Source organism: Schistocerca americana, chromosome 3 (assembly GCF_021461395.2).
Source record: "Schistocerca americana isolate TAMUIC-IGC-003095 chromosome 3, iqSchAmer2.1, whole genome shotgun sequence".
In the NCBI taxonomy this organism is placed as follows: Eukaryota; Metazoa; Arthropoda; class Insecta; order Orthoptera; family Acrididae; genus Schistocerca; species Schistocerca americana.
Genome location: NC_060121.1, coordinates 990,512,288 through 990,533,195, shown reverse-complemented (window position 1 = coordinate 990,533,195; position 20,908 = coordinate 990,512,288). Strand labels below are relative to the sequence as shown.

At 39.1% G+C, this 20,908-nt stretch overlaps 1 protein-coding gene across 2 annotated transcripts; it reads right to left on the bottom strand.

Moving 5' to 3' along the window:
* Positions 1-10,610: 10,610 nt before the first annotated feature.
* LOC124607484 (adenosine 5'-monophosphoramidase HINT3-like) lies at positions 10,611-19,939 on the bottom strand. 2 transcript variants are annotated; one of them, XM_047139853.1, is made up of 4 exons: positions 19,754-19,939; positions 11,811-11,877; positions 11,260-11,386; positions 10,611-11,176 (listed from the first exon to the last, which is right to left on the bottom strand). In XM_047139853.1, the coding sequence occupies exons 1-4, from the start codon at positions 19,827-19,829 to the stop codon at positions 11,150-11,152; spliced, it is 297 nt and encodes a 98-aa protein (XP_046995809.1). In that variant the 5' UTR covers positions 19,830-19,939; the 3' UTR covers positions 10,611-11,149. The 2 variants fall into 2 exon arrangements, with proteins under 2 accessions (XP_046995809.1, XP_046995807.1); XM_047139851.1 differs by lacking the exon at positions 19,754-19,939 and adding an exon at positions 19,222-19,729.
* Between the last annotated feature and the right edge of the window lie 969 nt (positions 19,940-20,908).

Sequence of the window (20,908 nt, the reverse complement as noted above, 5' to 3'; positions counted from 1 at the left end):
TCTGACCATACCTAAGATGTACTTCAGTATCATGCAGATGGAAACTCAGTGTTCTATTCCATGAACTTTACCAGATGCTGTTTGTTTAGTGGTGCTGCAACAAGATGCCCATCAGTTTATGGCATGACATAACAACGTCATCACAACCATACTGTTTATTTAGAGCAGAGACTGGACGTTACCTTCTTGACCAGGCTAGTCACTGGGCGCTTGAGGGCCAATGAGGCAAAAACCTTGTGAATTTTGGGATTAGTGAATGTGGCAAAAGCTTCTCTACAGGCAAAGAAGTATGGCCATTCCACCCTCAACGGGCGATGCTCGTGAATTCCCTGCCCCTAGTTGTGCAAAATAATTACAGTTGCTTCGAGGGCTTTTGTACTATGATCTGTGATTCAATCCTCATCATGTGAAGATTTCTACACCCCTAATTAACAGTTAAAAAAGGGCATAAGTTTAATGTGGAACCCAATTGTGAAAAAGGGGTATCAAAGTTAAAAGGAGGTTCTAACATAGTTGCCAGTATTAGTTTAACAAGAGTTTGTGAAATCATTCAGTTTATCTAGCAGTGCTAGGAATTATGATGGTCGTGTATATTAACTGAGCCTAGGGTGACCTCATAGGCCAATAGGCTACATTTCATGGAAGTTAAAACAAATAGAGATTATTTACAGTACAACCAAAAGGGAGTTTCTGGCACCACAAATTACTTATATAGTATAACATTTCACTGTAGTCAAGTATCATTCTGAACTGACATGGCAGTTATGTCTTTATTATGTTGTTGCTGTTGTCTTCAGTCCAAAGACTGGTTTGAGGCAACTCTCCATGCTACTCAATCCTGTGAATGTATCTTTATCTCTTAGTAACTACTGGAACTTACATCCTTCTGAATCTGCTAACTGTATTGATCTCTTACGCTACCTCTATCATTTTTACTCTCCTCACTTCCCTCCAGTACTAAACTAATTATTCCTTGATGCCTCCAAATGTGTCCTACCAACTGATCCCTTCTTCTAGTCTCAAGTATTGCCACTAATTCCTCTTCTTCCCAGTTCTGTTCAGTACCTCCAAATTAGTTACATGCTCTACCCATTTGTATTGATAATGTTGTATTCACCTTGTAACGAAGCAGGGTTGCCCACTGCTATCCTGTTTTGGTTTTACACTCCTTCAGTAACTTAATTAAGCAATAAACCTTTTTTTTTTTTTTTTTTTTCACTACTCAGATTCCGACTACAGATCTACAGATTCTGTGGCCTTCAGCCTCATAGTACAGAATTCAGAAATAGTTTAAACAAAATTCCCCTAGTAATATCTATTATTTCAGTACATTCTAATGTCTATTCTGAAAGTAATGAGCTAATCAGTTTTATTGGAAATGCATACTATTAACAGTTATGGACAATGACGTATATTGTGCAATACATATTAAGTAAAATTCGAGTGAGCTAATAGGTCAAATTCAGCTATAAGACTGCATCCAAAAGAAAGCCTAAATTTTACTGTTTCCAGCAAAGTGTTCAAATTAACCTAAAGTCTATTAGTTAAATAGATATTAAGACTTAAAATATGTAGCCTATATGACTTTCAGTGCCAATTGTGACCAAACTACCAAATAATTCCGAGATCTGTTTCGATATTTTGCTACCTTTATTTTTCTATGTAAAATAACTCCAGTCTTAACTTTGCAAGTGCATTAATTAAGAATTAAGTAAATTTGAATATGTAAAAATTATTGTTCAAAAGGGCTGCCGTGGTTATAAGTCGGGAATTCCCACGGCGGATGCATAAGTTGGTTGGTTGGTTGGTTTGGGAAAGGAGACCAGACAGCATGGTCATCGGTCTCATCGGATTAGGGAAGGATGGGGAAGGAAGTCGGCCGTGCCCTTTCAGAGGAACCATCCCAGCATTTGCCTGGAGTGATTTAGGGAAATCACGGAAAACCTAAATCAGGATGGCCGGACGCGGGATTGAACCGTCGTCCTTCCGAATGCGAGTCCAGTGTGTAACCACTGCGCCACCTCGCTCGGTCATAAGTTAGTTCCGCGTATTTAAATTGATACAGCTCACTCATGTTATTTAAATAATAAAACCCAATAGTTAACATCAAAACCAGTTAGAAAGGATCATTTTAACCCTGGGAAATTATAAACTATAATATATTAACGGAAATAGTCAAATATTCAAGCGCTCGTCTATATAAGGTCTGAGCTGGTGCAGTTTTCTACATCTACATCTACATCCATACTCCCTAAGCCACCTGACGGTGTGTGGCGGAGGGTACCTTGAGTACCTCTATCGGTTCTCGCTTCTATTCCAGTCGCGCATTGTTCGTGGAAAGAAGGATTGTCGGTATGCTTCTGTGTGGGCTCTAATCTCTCTGATTTTATCCTCATGGTCTCTTCACGAGATATACATAGGAGGGAGCAATATACTGCTTGACTCTTCGGTGAAGGTATGTTCTCAAAACTTCAACAAAAGCCTGTACCGAGCTACTGAGCGTCTCTCCTGCAGAGTCCTCCACTGGAGTTTATCTATCATCTCCGTAACGCTTTCGCGATTACTAAACGTTCCTGTAACGAAGCGTGCTGCTCTCCGTTGGATCTTCTCTCTCTCATCTATCAAGCCTATCTGGTACGGATCCCACACTGCTGAGCAGTATTCAAGCAGTGGGCGAACAAGCGTACTGTAACCTCCTTCCTTTGTTTTTGGATTGCATTTCCTTAGGATTCTTCCAATGAATCTCAGTCTGGCATCTGCTTTGCCAATGATCAACTTTATATGATCATTCCATTTTAAATCACTCCTAATGCATACTCCCAGATAATTTATGGAGTTGACTGCTTCCAGTTGCTGACCTGCTATTTTGTAGCTAAATAATAAGGGATCTTTCTTTCTATGTATTCGCAGCACATTATACTTGTCTACATTGAGATTGAATTGCCATTCCCTGCACCATGTGTCAATTCGCTGCAGATCCTCCTGCATTTCAGCATAATTTTCCATTGATACAACCTCTCAATATACCACAGCATCATCCGCAAAAAGCCTCAGTGAACTTCTGATGTCATCCACAAGGTCATTTATGTATAATGTGAGTAGCAACGGTCCTACGACACTACCCTGCGGCACACCTGAAATCACTCTTACTTCGGAAGACTTCTCTCCATTGAGAATGACATGCTGCGTTCTGTCATCTAGGAACTCTTCAATCCAATCACACAATTGGTCTGATAGTCCATATGCTCTTACTTTGTTCATTAAACGACTGTGGGGAACGGTATCGAACGCCTTGCAGATGTCAAGAAACACGGCATCTACCTGTGAATCCGTGTCTATGGCCCTCTGAGTCTCGTGGACGAATAGCACGAGCTGGGTTTCACACGACCATCTTTTTCTAAACCCATGCTGATTCCTACAGAGTAGATTTCTAGTCTCCAGAAAAGTCATTATACTTGAACATAATACGTGTTCCAAAATTCTACAACTGATCGACATTGGAGATATAGGTCTATAGTTCTGCACATCTGTTCGACGTCCCTTCTTGAAAACGGGGATGACCTGTGGCCTTTTCCAATCCTTTGGAACGCTACGCTCTTCTAGAGACCTACGGTACACCGCTGCAAGAAGGGGGGCAACTTCCTTCGCGTATTCTGTGTAAAATCGAACTGGTATCCCATCAGGTCCAGCGGCCTTTCCTCTTTTGAGTGATTTTAATTGTTTCTCTATCCCTCTGTCGTCTATTTGGATATCTACCATTTTGTCATCTGTGCGACAATCTAGAGAAGGAACTACATTCCAGTCTTCCTCTGTGAAACAGCTTTGGAAAAAGACATTTAGTATTTTTTCAGTTAGTTCTCGGTCAGATTCTCTTCGAGCAAAAGTGCGGCAAGTTGGTTAATTTTTCGGTAAATGTAATTGTGAACATTGTTAAAGACTGGAAGTTTTTGACCTACCTAATGTGACGATTAAGTGTAAGAGGCCTGGTCACGTGAATATTGTGCGTGTGAGTGATATCAAATAAATCGCACTATGGTTGTGTTCAACAATGAATAAGGTCTTGACTTTTGATTTTGGAAAACATAATCTAGGATCCTGGCTTCTTAATTGTAGTGTGATTTAGGTGAGACGGACGCATCTACCGAGAAGACAATATTGAAAAAGCACAGCAAGGTAGGTCGAGAACACTGCGCACTATCTACTGGGTGAGGAAATGTTTCAATACCGGTACATCCGGTTGTGACGTGAACTAGTAAGAGGCACTAATATGAGGATACAGCCTGGCACGTTACAACCTGACCAGAAGTCCTGTTCCCCCAGCCACTGAAAGTCACTAACGCACACTATAACTTTAACATTTCCATTTCCCTTTTTAAATTTTCTAACCTACCTGCACCATTTAAGGGATCTGACATTCCATGCTCCAATCCATAGAATGCCATTTTTGATTCTCCTGATAATGATGGCCTCCAGAGCAGTCCCCATCTGGAGAACAAGCTGCATGCTCTCGAGAAAACTTACGGCTGAAGTTTCCCCTTGCTTTCAGCTGTTCGCATTACCAGCACAGCAAAGCCATTTTGGTTGACGTTACAAGGCCAGTTCACTCAATCGTCCAGACTGTTGCCCCTGCAACTACTGAAAAGGCTGCTGCCCCTCTTCAGGAACCACACGTTTGTCTGGCCTCTCAACAGATACCCCTCCGTTGTGGTTGCACCTACGATATGGCCATCTGTATCACTGAGGCATGCAGGCCTCCCCACCAATGGCAAGGTCCATGGTTCATTATACTATTTATTACACAAAAAAGTTGCCTAATATGCTGGTCTTTAAAACTAAACGACTACAATTTCACTGTCAAACACAAATACGGAAAATTATAACTGAACACCAATGGCTTAACTGCAAATTGCACCCTTTCAAAACTAAAGAAAGGCTACTTTCTGAGTGGGTAGTGGGACAGCAAGCTACATTACCAGGCTTCTAAAGCTGCCAATAAACTATATTATAAAACTGAACAACATAATACAATTTTACTCCTAGTTGTTGTAACAAAGAATATTCTATCAGCATAATGGTAGCCTGCAATTTTGCCATATTGCTGAGAAGGCTATTAATACATGAATCTCCTCCTTCTTTTCCGATGCTACAGCCCATGGAGGGCCCAGGCCTTGTCGACGACCTGTCTCTTCCAATCCTCTCTTGACTTCATCTACATCTACATTTATACTCCGCAAGCCACCCAACGGTGTGTGGCGGAGGGCACTTTACGTGCCACTGTCATTACCTCCCTTTCTTGTTCCAGTCGCGTATGGTTCGCGGGAAGAACGACTGTCTGAAAGGCTCCGTGCGCGCTCTAATCTCTCTAATTTTACATTCGTGATCTCCTCGGGAGGTATAAGTAGGGGGAAGCAATATATTCGATACCTCATCCAGAAACGCACCCTCTCAAAACCTGGCGAGCAAGCTACACCGCAATGCAGAGCGCCTCTCTTGCAGAATCTGCCACTTGAGTTCGTTAAACATCTCCGTAACGCTATCACGGTTACCAAATAACCCTGTGACGAAACGCATCGCTCTTCTTTGTATCTTCTCTATCTCCTCCGTCAACCCGATCTGGTACGGATCCCACACTGATGAGCAATACTCAAGTATAGGTCGAATGAGTGTTTTGTAAGCCACCTCCTTTGTTGATGGACTACATTTTCTAAGGTCTCTCCCAATGAATCTCAACCTGGTACCTGCCTTACCAACAATTAATTTTATACAATCATTCCACTTCAAATCGTTCCGCACGCATACTCCCAGATATTTTACAGAAGTAACTGCTACCAGTGTTTGTTCCGCTATCATATAATCGTACAATAAAGGATCCTTCTTTCTATGTATTCGCAATACATTACATTTGTCTATGTTAAGGGTCAGTTGCCACTCCCTGCACCAAGTGCCTATCTGCTGCAGATCTTCCTGCATTTCGCTACAATTTTCTAATGCTGCAACTTCTCTGTATACTACAGCATCATTCGCGAAAAGCCGCGTGGAACTTCCGACACTATCTACTAGGTCATTTATATATATTGTGAAAAGCAATGGTCCCATAACATTCCCCTGTGGCACGCCAGAGGTTATTTTAACGTCTGTCGACGTCTCTCCATTGATAACAACATGCTGTGTTCTGTTTGCTAAAAACTCTTCAATCCAGCCACACAGCTGGTCTGATATTCCGTAGGCTATTACTTTGTTTATCAGGCGACAGTGCGGAACTGTATCGAACGCCTTCTGGAAGTCAAGAAAAATAGCATCTACCTGGGAGCCTGTATCTAATATTTTCTGGGTCTCATGAACAAATAAAGCGAGTTGGGTCTCACACGATCGCTGTTTCCGGAATCCATGTTGATTCCTACATAGTAGATTCTGGGTTTCCAAAAACGACATGATACTCGAGCAAAAAACATGATCTAAAATTCTACAACAGATCGATGTCAGAGATATAGGTCTATAGTTTTGCGCATCTGCTCGACGACCCTTCTTGAAGACTGGGACTACCTGTGGTCTTTTCCAATCATTTGGAACCTTCCGTTCCTCTCGAGACTTGCGGTACACGGCTGTTAGAAGGGGGGCAAGTTCTTTCGCGTACTCTGTGTAGAATCGAATTGGTATCCCGTCAGGTCCAGTGGACTTTACTCTGTTGAGTGATTCCAGTTGCTTTTCTATTCCATGGACACTTATTTCGATGTCAGCCATTTTTTCGTTTGTGCGAGGATTTAGAGAAGGAACTGCACTGCGGTCTTCCTCTGTGAAACAGCTTTGGAAAAAGGTGTTTAGTATTTCAGCTTTACGCGTGTCACCCTCTGTTTCAATGCCATCATCATCCCGGATTGTCTGGATATGCTGTTTCGAGCCACTTACTGATTTAACGTAAGACCAGAACTTCCTAGGATTTTCTGTCAAGTCGGTACATAGAATTTTACTTTTGAATTCACTAAACACTTCACGCATAGCCCTCCTTACGCTAACTTTGACATCGTTTAGCTTCTGTTTGTCTGAGAGGCTTTGGCTACGTTTAAACTTGGAGTGAAGCTCTCTTTGCTTTCGCAGTAGTTTCCTAACTGTTGTTGTACCATGGTGGGTTTTTCCCACCAGCATCACCAGCCTTCTCCAGTTCCATACTCTTTAACTTTCTCAGAGCCGTCTCTATATCACACACTAGCCATCACAATCCTGGTCTCCCTGCTGAGCAGCTACCATCTGGTTTTGCCATCAGATCTTTCTTTGGCACTCGCTGTTCTTCCATTCTCTGCAAATTCCCTAACCACTGTAACCTTTGTGCCTTTACATCTGTGGTGACTTGGGGATTTTTATAGAGTTCATACAGTTCTGAATTGGTCCTAATTCTCCAAGCACCATTTTCATACACTTCACGATATATCTTGCACAGTACTTTGCAGTCCCTTGCATTCAAGGCTTTTCTGACATATTGCCATTGGCCACATTTCGACCCCATACATAACAACTGGTTTTATAATTGTTTGTAAACTGTCATTTTCATGTGTCTTGAAATGTGGAAGGATTGCAACATGTTAAAGAAGTTGTAATAGACCTGATACACGCAGCTATTCTTACTTTTATCTCTGTTGGTACCATATTACCTACCGTAACCATTCCTCCCAATATTGATTTACTCTTTCAAATCCTTCAAACTGCTTAATACCTCTCCACCTTGTTTTGTTTCAGGTACTGAGCATATGCTTTTTTCTTTAGTTACAGCAAACCCATGTGCCGCTACTTCACGTTCTAAAACTACATACTTTTCCATCAAATGTTCTGTGTTTCTTCCAAGCATGGCTAAGTCGTCTGCAAATGCCATCTCCTCAGTTGTCCTGTTGTAAACAGTACCATCTGTTTTGCTTGGCTGTTTTCACATGAAAGCCTACAGGACCAAGTTAAATAAACCATCTGTTTTGCTTGGCCGTTTTCACATGAAAGCCTACAGGACCAAGTCAAATAATGTTGGTGACACACAATTCCCTTACTTAAGTTTTTGAAAGACTGGAAAATTATTGGAATATTTTCAATTAACTTTTATTTTGCAGCTGGTTTTGCTTAGGGTCATTTTCATGAGAATTATTAGCTTTGGTGGTATCCCCAGCTCCCATAGCACCATAGAAAGACAACTAATTACTGTGAACTTTTAAAATAAAATAAACTAATTAATTTGCCTGTGATGTATTAACCAGACAGACAAATAATTACCAGGCTGAACGCACATGCACTCAATGTTAAATAACGTACCCCAACTACTACAGTTTATAATTTAGCTAATAAAAGTTTATCATCATTAATATTCACACATTAATTCACAGATTGGTGAAAGCAACTGTGTGATTAAGTGATCTGAAAATAGCTTGAGCCCCAATATAGTGGTTAGCAAACACACTATATAAAATTAATAAACAAAAATAGTTAGAAAAAACAGGCAGTGTTCACAGCTAAAATTTAACAGAGGCTAAACTCCACAGTAACTCATATATAAATAAGTCTAACTGATACACAATGTATTAACCTAAGTGTCGATTAGTGGCAGAAAACATTCAAAGTCCCTGAGTAAAAGTCCAGACTCAGTGCACAAACTCAAGAGTCCAAATCAACTTCTCTCTCTCTCTCTCTCTCTCTCTCTCTCTCTCACACACACACACACACACACACACACACACACACACACACACACACACACACAAAAAAAAAACTGAACTACTGGCAGAAAGAAACCTGGCAATGCAAAATATTTCTATCACCGAAAATGTGCGAGGGTGGACCACCATTCAGACCAGCATAGATCTTGCCTCTTCAACCGCGTACAAAACTGTGAGAAATTTCAAGATGGTTGCTGCACTTTTAAGGCCTCGGACCTTCCATCCATGGAAATAATCTGCATGTACGTCACTAAAGGACTTTGCATTTTCACCAGCCAGATTCACAACTTTTTATAGATAAATGATATTCAAAACCCAACTGTGCCATTAATTGCATGCTGAAATTATCATCAAAACCAATACCTTATACTTAATTTTATGTGCAGTATTTTGCTCAAAATTTAAACAAATACAAAGTTTTGTTGTGGTGCTAAAAATCAGTGCGTAATCTCTGTGCCACCAATTCTTGTAATAAATATGGATATGGCACCACCTTACTGCGGTATCACCGCCAGACACCACACTTGCTAGGTGGTAGCTTTAAATCGGCCGCGGTCCATTAGTACATGTCGGACCCGCGTGTCGCCACTGTCAGTGATCGCAGACCGAGCGCCACCACACGGCAGGTCTAGAGAGACGTACTAGCACTCGCCCCAGTTGTACGGACGACTTCGCTAGCGATGCACACTGACGAAGCCTCGCTCATTTGCAGAGCAGATAGTTAGAATAGCCTTCAGCTACGTCAATGGCTACGACCTAGCAAGGCGCCATTAGTAACATTGCATGTATCTACAGAGTCTCACTTGTATCATCAAGAACGATGTATACAAATGATGGATTAAAGTTACGTATTCCAGAAGCTACGTACTTTTCTTTATAGCATTCATTACGTATCCTGTTTCAGACCTATCTCTAGCCTGCGTGGGTTAACGCGTGCATATCGGCTTCCTCACTCAGGTAGTGTTCGTTGTGTTGGCTAACTGCTAACACTACACTTACTATTGGATATTTCCTCCTCTTTCCACTGAAGTGATCAGAATAATGATAACTACGAAAATTTATATAAGTTATGGGCAAAACTATGCAAATTTATAAACAATTAATCAGAAATATAATGAAAAGTATAAATCTTACAAACTAAATGTTGGATGTGGTGTGTAACAATGTCTGCCAATGCAGGCTGCCTTGCTGATTTGTATGTTTCTTACAGCTTAATTTTGTTACAAAATGTAACTCAATCGATGCGCATCATTGAACGCTGCAATTAGAGAGCTTGATCTCTTTTGTACCAAAAATATTATAAAAGCTACTGAAGATTTGCGAAATTTCAGTTACGTAAATTATCTCGGTTATGCATCTTCTCACATATATTATTTACAAATCATATCTGCTTACTCGCAAAATCATGTTGCCCTCCTCTTTATTTGATATATTGTCCTTCACCGTATTTATTACAGTTTGTGCTGTAGCTGTATAAACACAAACAATATAAAATTATTCTTTGTGTGTGTCAGTGGTGAAACTGCCGTCATGTCTGTTATTTTGAATCTGACAGGTTGACATGGCTGCCGGCCATTATTGGCAGCTGACATGCCCACCACAGCCCTACATGGGCCACATGCCCCTGGCCTCTGTGACCCAGGGCGTGCATGAGTTGAGTGCTGCTTGCAACCAAAACATGTTATCCATGCTCAAATATAGTCTGTCGTGTCACAGAGAAAGAGAGAGACAGAGTGTGTGTGCTTTTTCTTCTATGCATGGATGCACACAGTTCTCAATGGCTCAGATGTTCAGTGTGCTTGCTAAAATAAAAATATTGATGATCATGTACCTGAAAAGATGCGCAAAGTTATGCTATGAGCTATGAAGGAATATCACACTATCAAGCAAAATGTGCACCTTTTTCATTTATTACAAATATTTATGCAGTCATGAAAAACCTTTAATTGCCATCATTGTGTATGTCACCCACACAACATGAAATTTCAGAATTTGTTCACAGTATATTTCAGAATTTGTTCATGGTATGTTTATTTATTATGATGCTATTGACAATAAACCATGCTTATACGTACAATATGGAAGTTTAATGCAGGTAGGCTGCCTACATGTCTCTGGAGTTTTGTTTATGCTATGTTACAAATATAGTATCTTAACAACAAAAAAGTGGAAAAATGGTATGAAGACCTGTTTATGAAGCCAAAATATAAACTGTAAAAAAAGAACAACAAATACATAAACTGTTTAGCATCACTGACAAACTTCATAATATCATGTAGCCATAAAATGGAATAGTGAGGTAAGGGGTAAATACAAATATTTAGAAATGTATAATACGCTGTACATAATATATATACACATGCTTACAATCAAAAACTCAGTCTCATTACTTTGCAAATTGTCCTTCAGATAGTTTATTCTATTTACTGAAAAGCTGCTTCCCCTATGTTTTCTCTTCATCAAAGACGTGATTTAACATATTCCGGCTGCAAATGAAACAGAAGTCTTACTTTCTCATATGTTATCCAGATAAGTTAATGGAAATCGGAGAACACTTGATTTAACTTACCGAGACAAACCACCACGAGTTGTTTCGAAAAATTAACTGGGAGACAAATGACATATCACTTGCAGGAGAAATCACATGCAAATGCAAGTGTCCAATTGAATAGAATGGAGGCCAATGAAATCCAAGTCTGTCAACCAAACGTACACACACAATTATCAGTCATCAAGAAATTTATGGAACACCGTTAACAACAATTAAGGTACTGTACTATAAAAGGTTATTATATTTTTTCAATAACTTTACAAATATTTTATGTTGGAACATAAAAATTATCACCAATAAAAATATTTCATTTAAGCAGTCCAAGCTGCAATGAATGATAATGAGTTGTAATATGGGCAGTTTTTAATACTAGATCTTCTCTGCCTTTCAACTTATGAATTTGAGCTTCCCATGTCCAAAGGGTTATTTCAAAACAAAATTTAATATTTTAGCTAGTGATCTGTTAACCCCCACCCCCTCCCCTCCACTTTTTTCCCAATAAGTATGCTTACATTTTTATAGTACTATTCATTATGTCCGTAACAGACCAAACTAATACTTATACAAACCTTAAGTCTGAGACATCACCACCTCTTTCCTCCAGTACTTCCTTCCCAATTCTTACCATGTCTTCTACTGCAAAAATAAAGGAAAAAATTCACTTAATACAGTGCTTCTTTTTTTCCAGATAACATGTTTTGAGTGTTAAACCTTTGTTGATGATCACTATTTGCTAGATTCTAGGAGCTGGAAATAACTTGCAAGAAGTCTTTTTTCTTATGACAATTGCTACAAATAATTTTAGGTACTGTATTCCAGAATGGAAAATTCATAATGGAATAACAATAATGAAATACGATAGATTGCTACTCACCACATACAAGAGGCATTGAGCGACAGACAGGTACATATAAAGGACAATTAAAAGTAAGCAAAGCTACTGGACAAAGACTCCGTCAAAACCAGACCAAGGTCGCCCCCCCCCCCCCCCCACACACACACACACACAGTCACCTTCGGCTCAGATATCTGACAGTGGCCACCTGAGCTCTTTGAGGATGTCCACATTGAAACTAGTATCAGTGACCATGATGTGGTTGTGGCAACAATGATTACCAAAGTACAAAAGACAACTAAAACAAGCAAAGAGATATATATGTTCAGTAAACTAGATAAAAATCAGTAGTGACATATCTCAGTGAGGAACTTGAAACTTTTAGTACAGGGTAGAAGCATGTAGAGGAACTATGGCTTGTGTTTAAAAGCATAGCTGACCATGCACTGGATATATATGTACCCAGTAGAACAGTTCATAATGGGAGAGAATCTCCATGGTATACAGTCACTGTAAAGAATCTACTGAACTACTGAAGAAACAGAGATTACTGCACAACAGCTGAAGGGAAAAAAAAAGTGTATGACTACAGATCGAGAGATGCTGAATGAAACATATTTGGCTCTCAAGGGAGCAATGCATGATGCCTTCAATGACTACCATGCAGAATGTATCATGGAGAAATAAAGAGGCAAGCAAATGAGCCGGGACTTACCCCAGTTCACTGCTAGTAGCACCATGTCACCACAACGCATCTGTGTGTAGCACACAAGTATTGCACCATAATTTAAGAATGGAATTAAAAGTTAAAGTTGCTTTTCCAAACTCTGTTAGCATGTGCTTAAGTATATTAATTTGTAAACTGTCAATCTCAGAATGATCAGGTCAATATTTTTCCCTAAATACATCATTTTAAGAAAAAAATAATTGGCACTAAATAATAAAGCCAGAAACCAAAAACTTGGTCATAATGTGCAGATGTATGTCAAGATTAACTGGTACAAGCCTCAACATGATTAAAGAAATATTTTGGTCAGAATCCGCATTTTTAAGAAAAATTGAAGGTGGTAAATATTAGACTTAGAAATATGAAAATTTTGATGAAGCTTCAGTTCAATATAAAAATATTAACTATGTAACCCCATTGAGTTATCTCTAATAGTTTTCGAGTAATTTGCAGAAAATTAAATTTGGAACTAAAATGTCCTTATTTGTAATAGATTAAGTATTTGTTATATTAATGCTAGAAAGTTTTGGTTACAGCGCGTGATGAAACCTATTAAATAATAGAGCTATAACAAGTTTCAAGGCCTGGATGCAAGGAATAACAAATACAAGGTCTCTTAAAGTTGTAGTTCAGAGGTCAGGTTCTACTGTCAGTTCCATTATGAAAATTCTAGACGACAAAGTTTAAATGTAGGCGAGCTAAAACTTTTGCAACCAACTTAACTATATGCATACAAAAATTAAGAAGATCCTAAAGTAATACACGACAGTGTTATAAAATATTCTGTGTCTGAGAAAGTGGCTGTTTAGAGGCCGCTACCATGGGCATAAGGCAGATGACAGCAGGTGTTCCCTTGGCTGTCCGAAGTGCCACATATACAAATACAACCTGAGAGGCAAGACTAGGCTTCACTTCGCACCTAGCCACTGTACGATCGGGTCGACAGAAGCGTCCGATCCAACGCGTCGGCTTTGACCCGTGACGTAAGGGTGTTGTCGTGTGTGACGTCATGACGGTGCGGAGTTTGGTTTGAGTGTGGCTGTCTCCAGTTCCGTTTTATCTTATTTTACTTACTTTTCTGATCTGTTCGTTCTATCTCGTGAGATTTTTTTAAAATTTAAAAACACTTATTACTTATTTTAATTATGTTTCCTCGAATTTCTGTTTTAGTTTATTATATTTATTTTTCTGATCTGTTCGTTCTATCCCGTGAGATTTTTTTTTTTTAAAAAAAAGACAAAAAACACTAATCAGCTACTGAAGCATCTTTATCTTCTATGGGTTGCAGGGGTTACGACCCCTGGGGAGGTGGGTGGGTATTCATGCATGGCTGTCTTCACTTACACGTTGTAGCTACGCAAGGCGTCTAAATTTGTTTATATTTAATTTGCCCCCCACCCAAAACACCCCATTTCCTGCGCTTGTCCCGTTAGTGTCATTAGGCTTCTTGTGGAAAGCATGTGTGTTTGTTTTTGTTTCCGCCATATTCGTGACGTCATGGGTCAAAGCAGACGGGTGGGATCGGACGCTTCCGTATTTCCGTACGATCTGCGTCAGTCAAATGCTGGAGTGAGTACTGCCTCGGATGGTATCAGAGACAGCCTGTTACTAAACGCATATTTTCAGTAATTTTAGAAAGTGAACTCGTGAGAACTGTACACTGTCCTGGATCACTTAGATTTCACAGAAGTAACTGTTGGTGTGCCGCCCATAATGCTAACAAATCTGCGTGGCAAGTGGTGACAATTATTTTCCACTTTTGTGGCGAGCAGTTATTTTGATTATCAGAAGTCAGGGCAAAAGACAATAGGAACTTACTGTGGAGGTCGCCTCTGTACTGGTCAATAGTGCTGTTTAGGATAGAGAGATTTATTGTCAGTATTAACATAATGAGTATTACAATGTTGAGCATGTGAAACTTTACCAAATATGTATATCTATCAATTACAACTCAAAATCTTCATTTATAATTATAGTCCTGATTCCACTGAGCAAATAGAGAATAGAAACATTTCTTTCAGTGGGCTGGACAAGAATGTGGACTTGCAGATTGGGAACTATGGTCATTATGTTCTCCATAGCTTTCCAGCTAACCACAGAAATGGTTTCCAGGCTCTCATAAAAGGCGGCGAACAGTATTCCAATATTTACAGCAATTCAACAATATTCCAATATTTCAAATATTTTCTCCTATTACTTATGATATGAATATATAATATAATCATTATTATAATTAATAATCCGCTACTCCACACAGTCCCCAGTGAAGGAGACAGGAACTGAAACTGAGGGCAACAAAGCAAAAGCTGAAACGCTTAACTCGATTTTCAAATGTTCCTTCACAAAGGACAACATAGTTTAATCCTTATACCACTGAATAAGATGGCTGAAGTAAGTGTCAGTAGAGTTGAGAAACAGCTGAAATGGTAAAATTGAACAAAGCTCCAGGGCCTGATGGAATTCCTATCAGATCCTATACTGAATTTGCAGCTGAGTTAATCCCTCTTCTAACTATAATCTATCGCAGATCCCTCAAACAAAAAACCTTGTCCAGCTCATGGAAAAAAGCTCAGGTCACACCCGTCTACAAGAAGGGTACTGGAAGTGACCCACACAACTATTGTCCAATATCTTTGACAACAATTTGTTGTGGAATGTTGGAAGCCAATCATAATGAGATATATTGAACCGATTGACCTCCTCAATGCCTACCAGCATGAATTCTGAAATCCTCGATCATGTGAAACCCAACTTGTACTTTTCTCACATGAGATACTGAAAGCTTTGGATCAAGGCAGTCAGATTTCTCGATTTCCAACAAAAGCATTTGACTCAGTATCACACCTACACTTATTGTCAAAAGAATGATCATATGTGGTATCAAATGAAATTTGTGACTAGAGTGAGCACTTTTTGGTACAGAGGACGCAGCATGTTATCTCAGATGGAGGGTCATCAGCAGATGTAGGAGTAACTTCATGTATGTACCAGGGAAGTGTGTTGGAACCCTTGTTGTTCATTAATGACCATGCAGACAATATTAATAGTACCCTCAGACTTTTTGCAGGCAATGCAGTTATCTATAACAAAGCACTACCTGAAAGAAGCTGCATAAATATTCAGTCAAATCCCGACAAGATTTCAAAGTGGTGCAAAGATTGGAAACTTGCTTTAAATGTTCAGAAATGTGAAACTGCACACTTCACAAAACAAAAACAAAAAATACACAGTATCCTATAATATCAATAATTCACTGATGGAATCGGCCAACTCACTAAAATACCTGGGGTCGACAGAAGCGTCCGATCCAACGCGTCGGCTTTGACCCGTGACGTAAGCGTGTTGTCGTGTGTGACGTCATGACGGCGCGGAGTTTGGTCTGAGTGTGGCTGTCTCCAGTTCCGTTTTATCTTATTTTATTTACTTTTCTGATCTGTTCGTTCTATCTCCTGAGATTTTTTTTTTTAAATTTAAAAACACTTATTACTTATTTTAATTATCTGTTTCCTTGAATTTCTGTTTTAGTTTATTATATTTATCTTTCTGATCTGTTCGTTCTATCCCGTGAGATTTTTTTAAAAAAAAAAAGACAAAAAACACTAATCAGCTACTGAAGCATCTTTATCTTCTATGGGTTGCAGGGGTTACGATCCCTGGGGAGGTGGGTGGGTATTCGTGCATGGCTGTCATCACTTACACGTTGTAGCTATGCAAGGCGTCTAAATTTGTTTATATTTAGTTTGCCCCCCCACCCAAAACACCCCATTTCCCGCGCTTGTCCCGTTAGTGTCATTAGGCTTCTTGTGGAAAGTGTGTGTGTTTGTTTTTGTTTCCGCCATATTTGTGACGTCATGGGTCAAAGCAGACGGGTGGGATCGGACGCTTCCGTATTTCCAATACCTGAGTACAGCACTTTGTACGGATATGAAATGGAATGATCACAGAGGCTCTGTCACGGGTAAAGCAGGTGGTAGTCTCTGATTTATTGATGGAATACTGGGGAATTGCAACCAATCTACAAAGAAGACTGCTTACAAATCACACGTGTGACCGATTCCAGACTATGATTCAAGTGTTTGGAACCGATACCAAGTAGGACTAACAGGGGACACTGAATGTACACACAGAAGGGCAGCAATAATAGTCACAGGTTTCCTTGATTCCTGGGAGAGTGACAGAAATGCTGAAGAAACTGAACTGGAAGACTCTTGAAGATAGACATAAACTATACCGAGAAAGTCTATTACAGTTTCAACAACCGGCTTTAAATGATGATTCTAGAAATATACTACAATCCCCTACATACTGCCAACATGGGGATCATGAAGATAAGATTAGAATGTTTACTGCATACACAGGCACACTCAAATGATCATTCTTCCCCCACTTGATATGTGAATGGAACAGGATGAAACCCTGGTAAACAGTACAATGGGATGTCCCCTCTGCCATGCACCTCATGGTGGTTTGCAGAGTGTAGATGTGGATGTAGACCTGAACAGGGATCTGAACCACCAACCTCCCAAATATGAATCAATTTTTTTTTTCCAATGCACCACCTTGCGTAGCATTAATGATAAAAGGCAAAGTGTGGCCTTATATATTGTAGCAAGGCTAAAAATGTGATGTTTTCTTGTTTCTTCATATTCTCATTATTACTGTTCATCTGGAGAAGACGTTTTACTTGCAATTCTGACTAGGCACTATTGCTGAAGTTTTAACAACTACGGAAATTACTGTTTGGAATATATGTATTGTTGAAGATTTCTTGCAGTTTCTGTAACTTGGAACGTAAGCTCTTCTTGTCGCAGATGGCTTGAACTCTGTGCACCCAGGTGAAGACCACAGTACTGCTCTGTGGTAGACATTAGAAACTCTTTGCACTTCTTGACAGGTACATGAGCATTTTCTTCCTGGATACAGAATGGCTAAATAAAGCAACAAACTTTTTCTGTATTAGAATGTGTGGGATTGGAAGGCATCCACTTTCTTTTACGAACCTTATGTTACTGTAAATGCTGTAGAAGTGTTGCAACAATTCCATCCTATTTTTTTCACTATCTGGTGAAATCACAAAAATATTTTCCATATACCGGTGAAAAATTTTGGTTTCAGCTTGGTTTTCTGAGCTCCTTTCTAAAAGTACTCCATATGCGTCTGCGATTCTTCACCGAGAGGTGATCCCATAGTGTAATACGTGCACACTAGGTTGACACTCGGAGTAGTAACTGCTGGTAGTGACTGTAATGGCTTTTCCCATTTACAGTAGCTCCTAACAGCCATCATGCCAAGTGTCAACTTAATTTACAAGTATAATATTTGCATATTTGGTCATAGCACTTACCAATATGTTCTATTTACAGTTTATACAAATACCCAGTGCCATAAAAGAAGAGGAGATATAAATAAGCGTAAACAATGATTTTTAATCATGACAGTGATTTCCTGCTAAGTTCAGCATATACTGCTGCATTATTGCAAATTTGTCATGAATTTTTCCGGCTGGGAGCAGCAGACAGAATGAACAGCCCCTCCCCCCCCCCCCCCCCCCCGTGCAGCACACACACACACATTCCCCATCACTAGTCGAAATAAGTGGTTGGTCCACCTAATACTTCTTTGGCAGAAGAGTGGGATTCAGAATTCTCTTTAACACATTCCCATTTACTTCCAATATTGCTCTATTAAAAATGACTTTGTTCAATAACACTCGAACTACTGCATTCCTGTTCCTTGATCGATCTGGTATTTTTTGAATGCTGGTGAATTTTTGTTATTTGTCAAAGATTGTTTCACTCCAAATATCTGTTAAGCTTCTGAAAGAACGTAATATGAACTGTCTCCCATACTGTTGTGTAACTAATGTGTAAATCCTAAATCTGAGGGCAATATATAAGAACGCACGTACGTCACGTTATATGGCATAATTTATGCCCGAACTATTTGCAACTCATATTTGTAGGTTATGTAAGCATGTTGAGTGCAATTTCTTTAACAGATGAATGATCTTTCTCCTGATAACGACGTCCTCTTGAGTAGTCCCCGCCCGGAGATCCGAATGGGGGACTATTTTACCTCCGGAATATTTTACCCAAGAGGACGCCATCATCATTTAATCATACAGTAAAGCTGCATGTCCTCGGGAAAAATTACGGCTGTAGTTTCCCCTTGCTTTCAGCCGTTCGCAGTACCAGCACAGCAAGGCCGTTTTGGTTAATGTTACAAGGCCAGATCAGTCAATCATCCAGACCGTTGCCCCTGCAATTTCTTAAACAAATGAATAATCAAAACTACATGGTGCTATTATGCGCACACTGAAAAGGGTTTGTTTCGTATCTGCATCACAACGCATAATAATCTACTCTCTAACACTAATTCTACAAAGAGAAAACTCTTTAGAATTAGTCTGACAACTTACGAATTTTTTTATCGCTCGAAGTCAGTTGTTTGGCATTCCGTACGTGCTCTCTCGTAATTACTAAATAATGATGTTTCGCAGCCGGTTTAATATCTGGAAACACTATGTAATCTTCATCCCGATACAAGACTTCTGTGGGTTCGTCTCCATCGTATATTTTACAGAACAAACACGCGCTCCTATCAGTACTCATTTCTATTTACAATGATTTGGTACTTCTTATCAGTTTTACAGGCTAATTTATCTTCCCAGCATGCACTATATTGCAATAAATGATTCACTGGAATGCATTGATAGAGACGTTAGCTAATTTTCTTGCACCATAGTTATATGACTTTGCATAATATTACTGTGTAAGATTTCGGTTAGTCATTTCTTGTCTTCAGCGCACGAATTTGATGTCCATCTTACGGCACCACAACAAATAATTTTTGTTTTCGTTTAGTTTTCAATAACATCTGCTTTCCAGCATTTATCAGTAAAGATATTCTACTTCACCCTTTTTTAGCGAAGGTATACTAAAACACTGAACTTGATATGGACGGGGTTTTATCACATGTCAAAGGAACGGAACAGCAGGCGACATCATCGTCCAATGTTAATGTCATCACACGAGACGGAATGTCAACACACTAAATCACTTTGTTTAGCCCAGTATATAATGATGAAAGTAGTCTCTAACGCAACAGTCACGATACACTGTCTCGTTTGCGTTACCACTAGCGATAGCAGTGCCCCAAGCGGCCAGAAAGCGACACTAATGAATACAATATAGGATGAGCGCGAATGCTAATGTTTATATTGAGTTGTAACATAGCTTTTACAATAGAGAGTGTGTATAGTGCCATAAAAATCGAAAATAGCCAAAAAAAAACTACACCCCATTTGTGATTATTTAGTTTCCTAAGGACTCTGGCAGGTAAGAAAAGGTGCTTTACAGGACAGTTTATTTACGGTTCTTTTGTAACATACAGACGTTTGCTGAAAAATTTCTTTTTCCTTTTTAGATTAGATTAGATTAGATTAGATTAGATTTACTTTCATTCCAATCGATCCACAGTAAGGAGGTCCTCCAGGATATAGAACATGTCAGAAAAAACAACAATACATGGCAAATATTTACAACTCAAACAAATAAGCTAATGTACCATTCCACAGGTCCCAAGTGGCATGTTCGTCATTCTTTAATGAACGCTATATGAAAGAATCATTTTACAAATACTAATGCATTGAATTTAAAATAAAAAAGTTTTTTTCTTTATTTATCAGGTAATAAACGTGTAATACAACTACTAAATACTTATTTACAATGAACACATTATTGCACTGAACTGGTACAGAAGTTAGACTGTACTTATATACACTGAAATTGTGCAGAAGTTGTATATATATATATATATATATATATATATATATAAAAATAAAAACAATGTCTGCTTGTGTCTGTATGTGTGGATGGATATATATATATATATATATATATATATATATATATATATATATATATATATATATATGTGTGTGTGTGTGTGTGTGTGTGTGTGTGTGTGTGTGTGTGTATATATATATATATATATATATATATATATATACCTGTCCTTTTTTTCCCCCTAAGGTAAGTCTTTCCGCTCCCGGGATTGGAATGACTCCTTACCCTCTCCCTTAAAACCCACATCCTTTCACCTTT

Bases quoted from the DNA above. Each gene is read 5' to 3' on its own strand.
- LOC124607484 (XM_047139851.1), bottom strand. From the start codon at position 19,414: ATGAGTACTGATAGGAGCGCGTGTTTGTTCTGTAAAATATACGATGGA. The intron at 11,878-19,221 runs GTAAGTTGTCAG...TTATTTTTGCAG, and splicing joins TTCGAGCGATAAAAAAATTC to TAGAAGACATGGTAAGAATT. The intron at 11,177-11,259 runs GTAAGTTAAATC...TTTCATTTGCAG, and splicing joins ACTCGTGGTGGTTTGTCTCG to CCGGAATATGTTAAATCACG.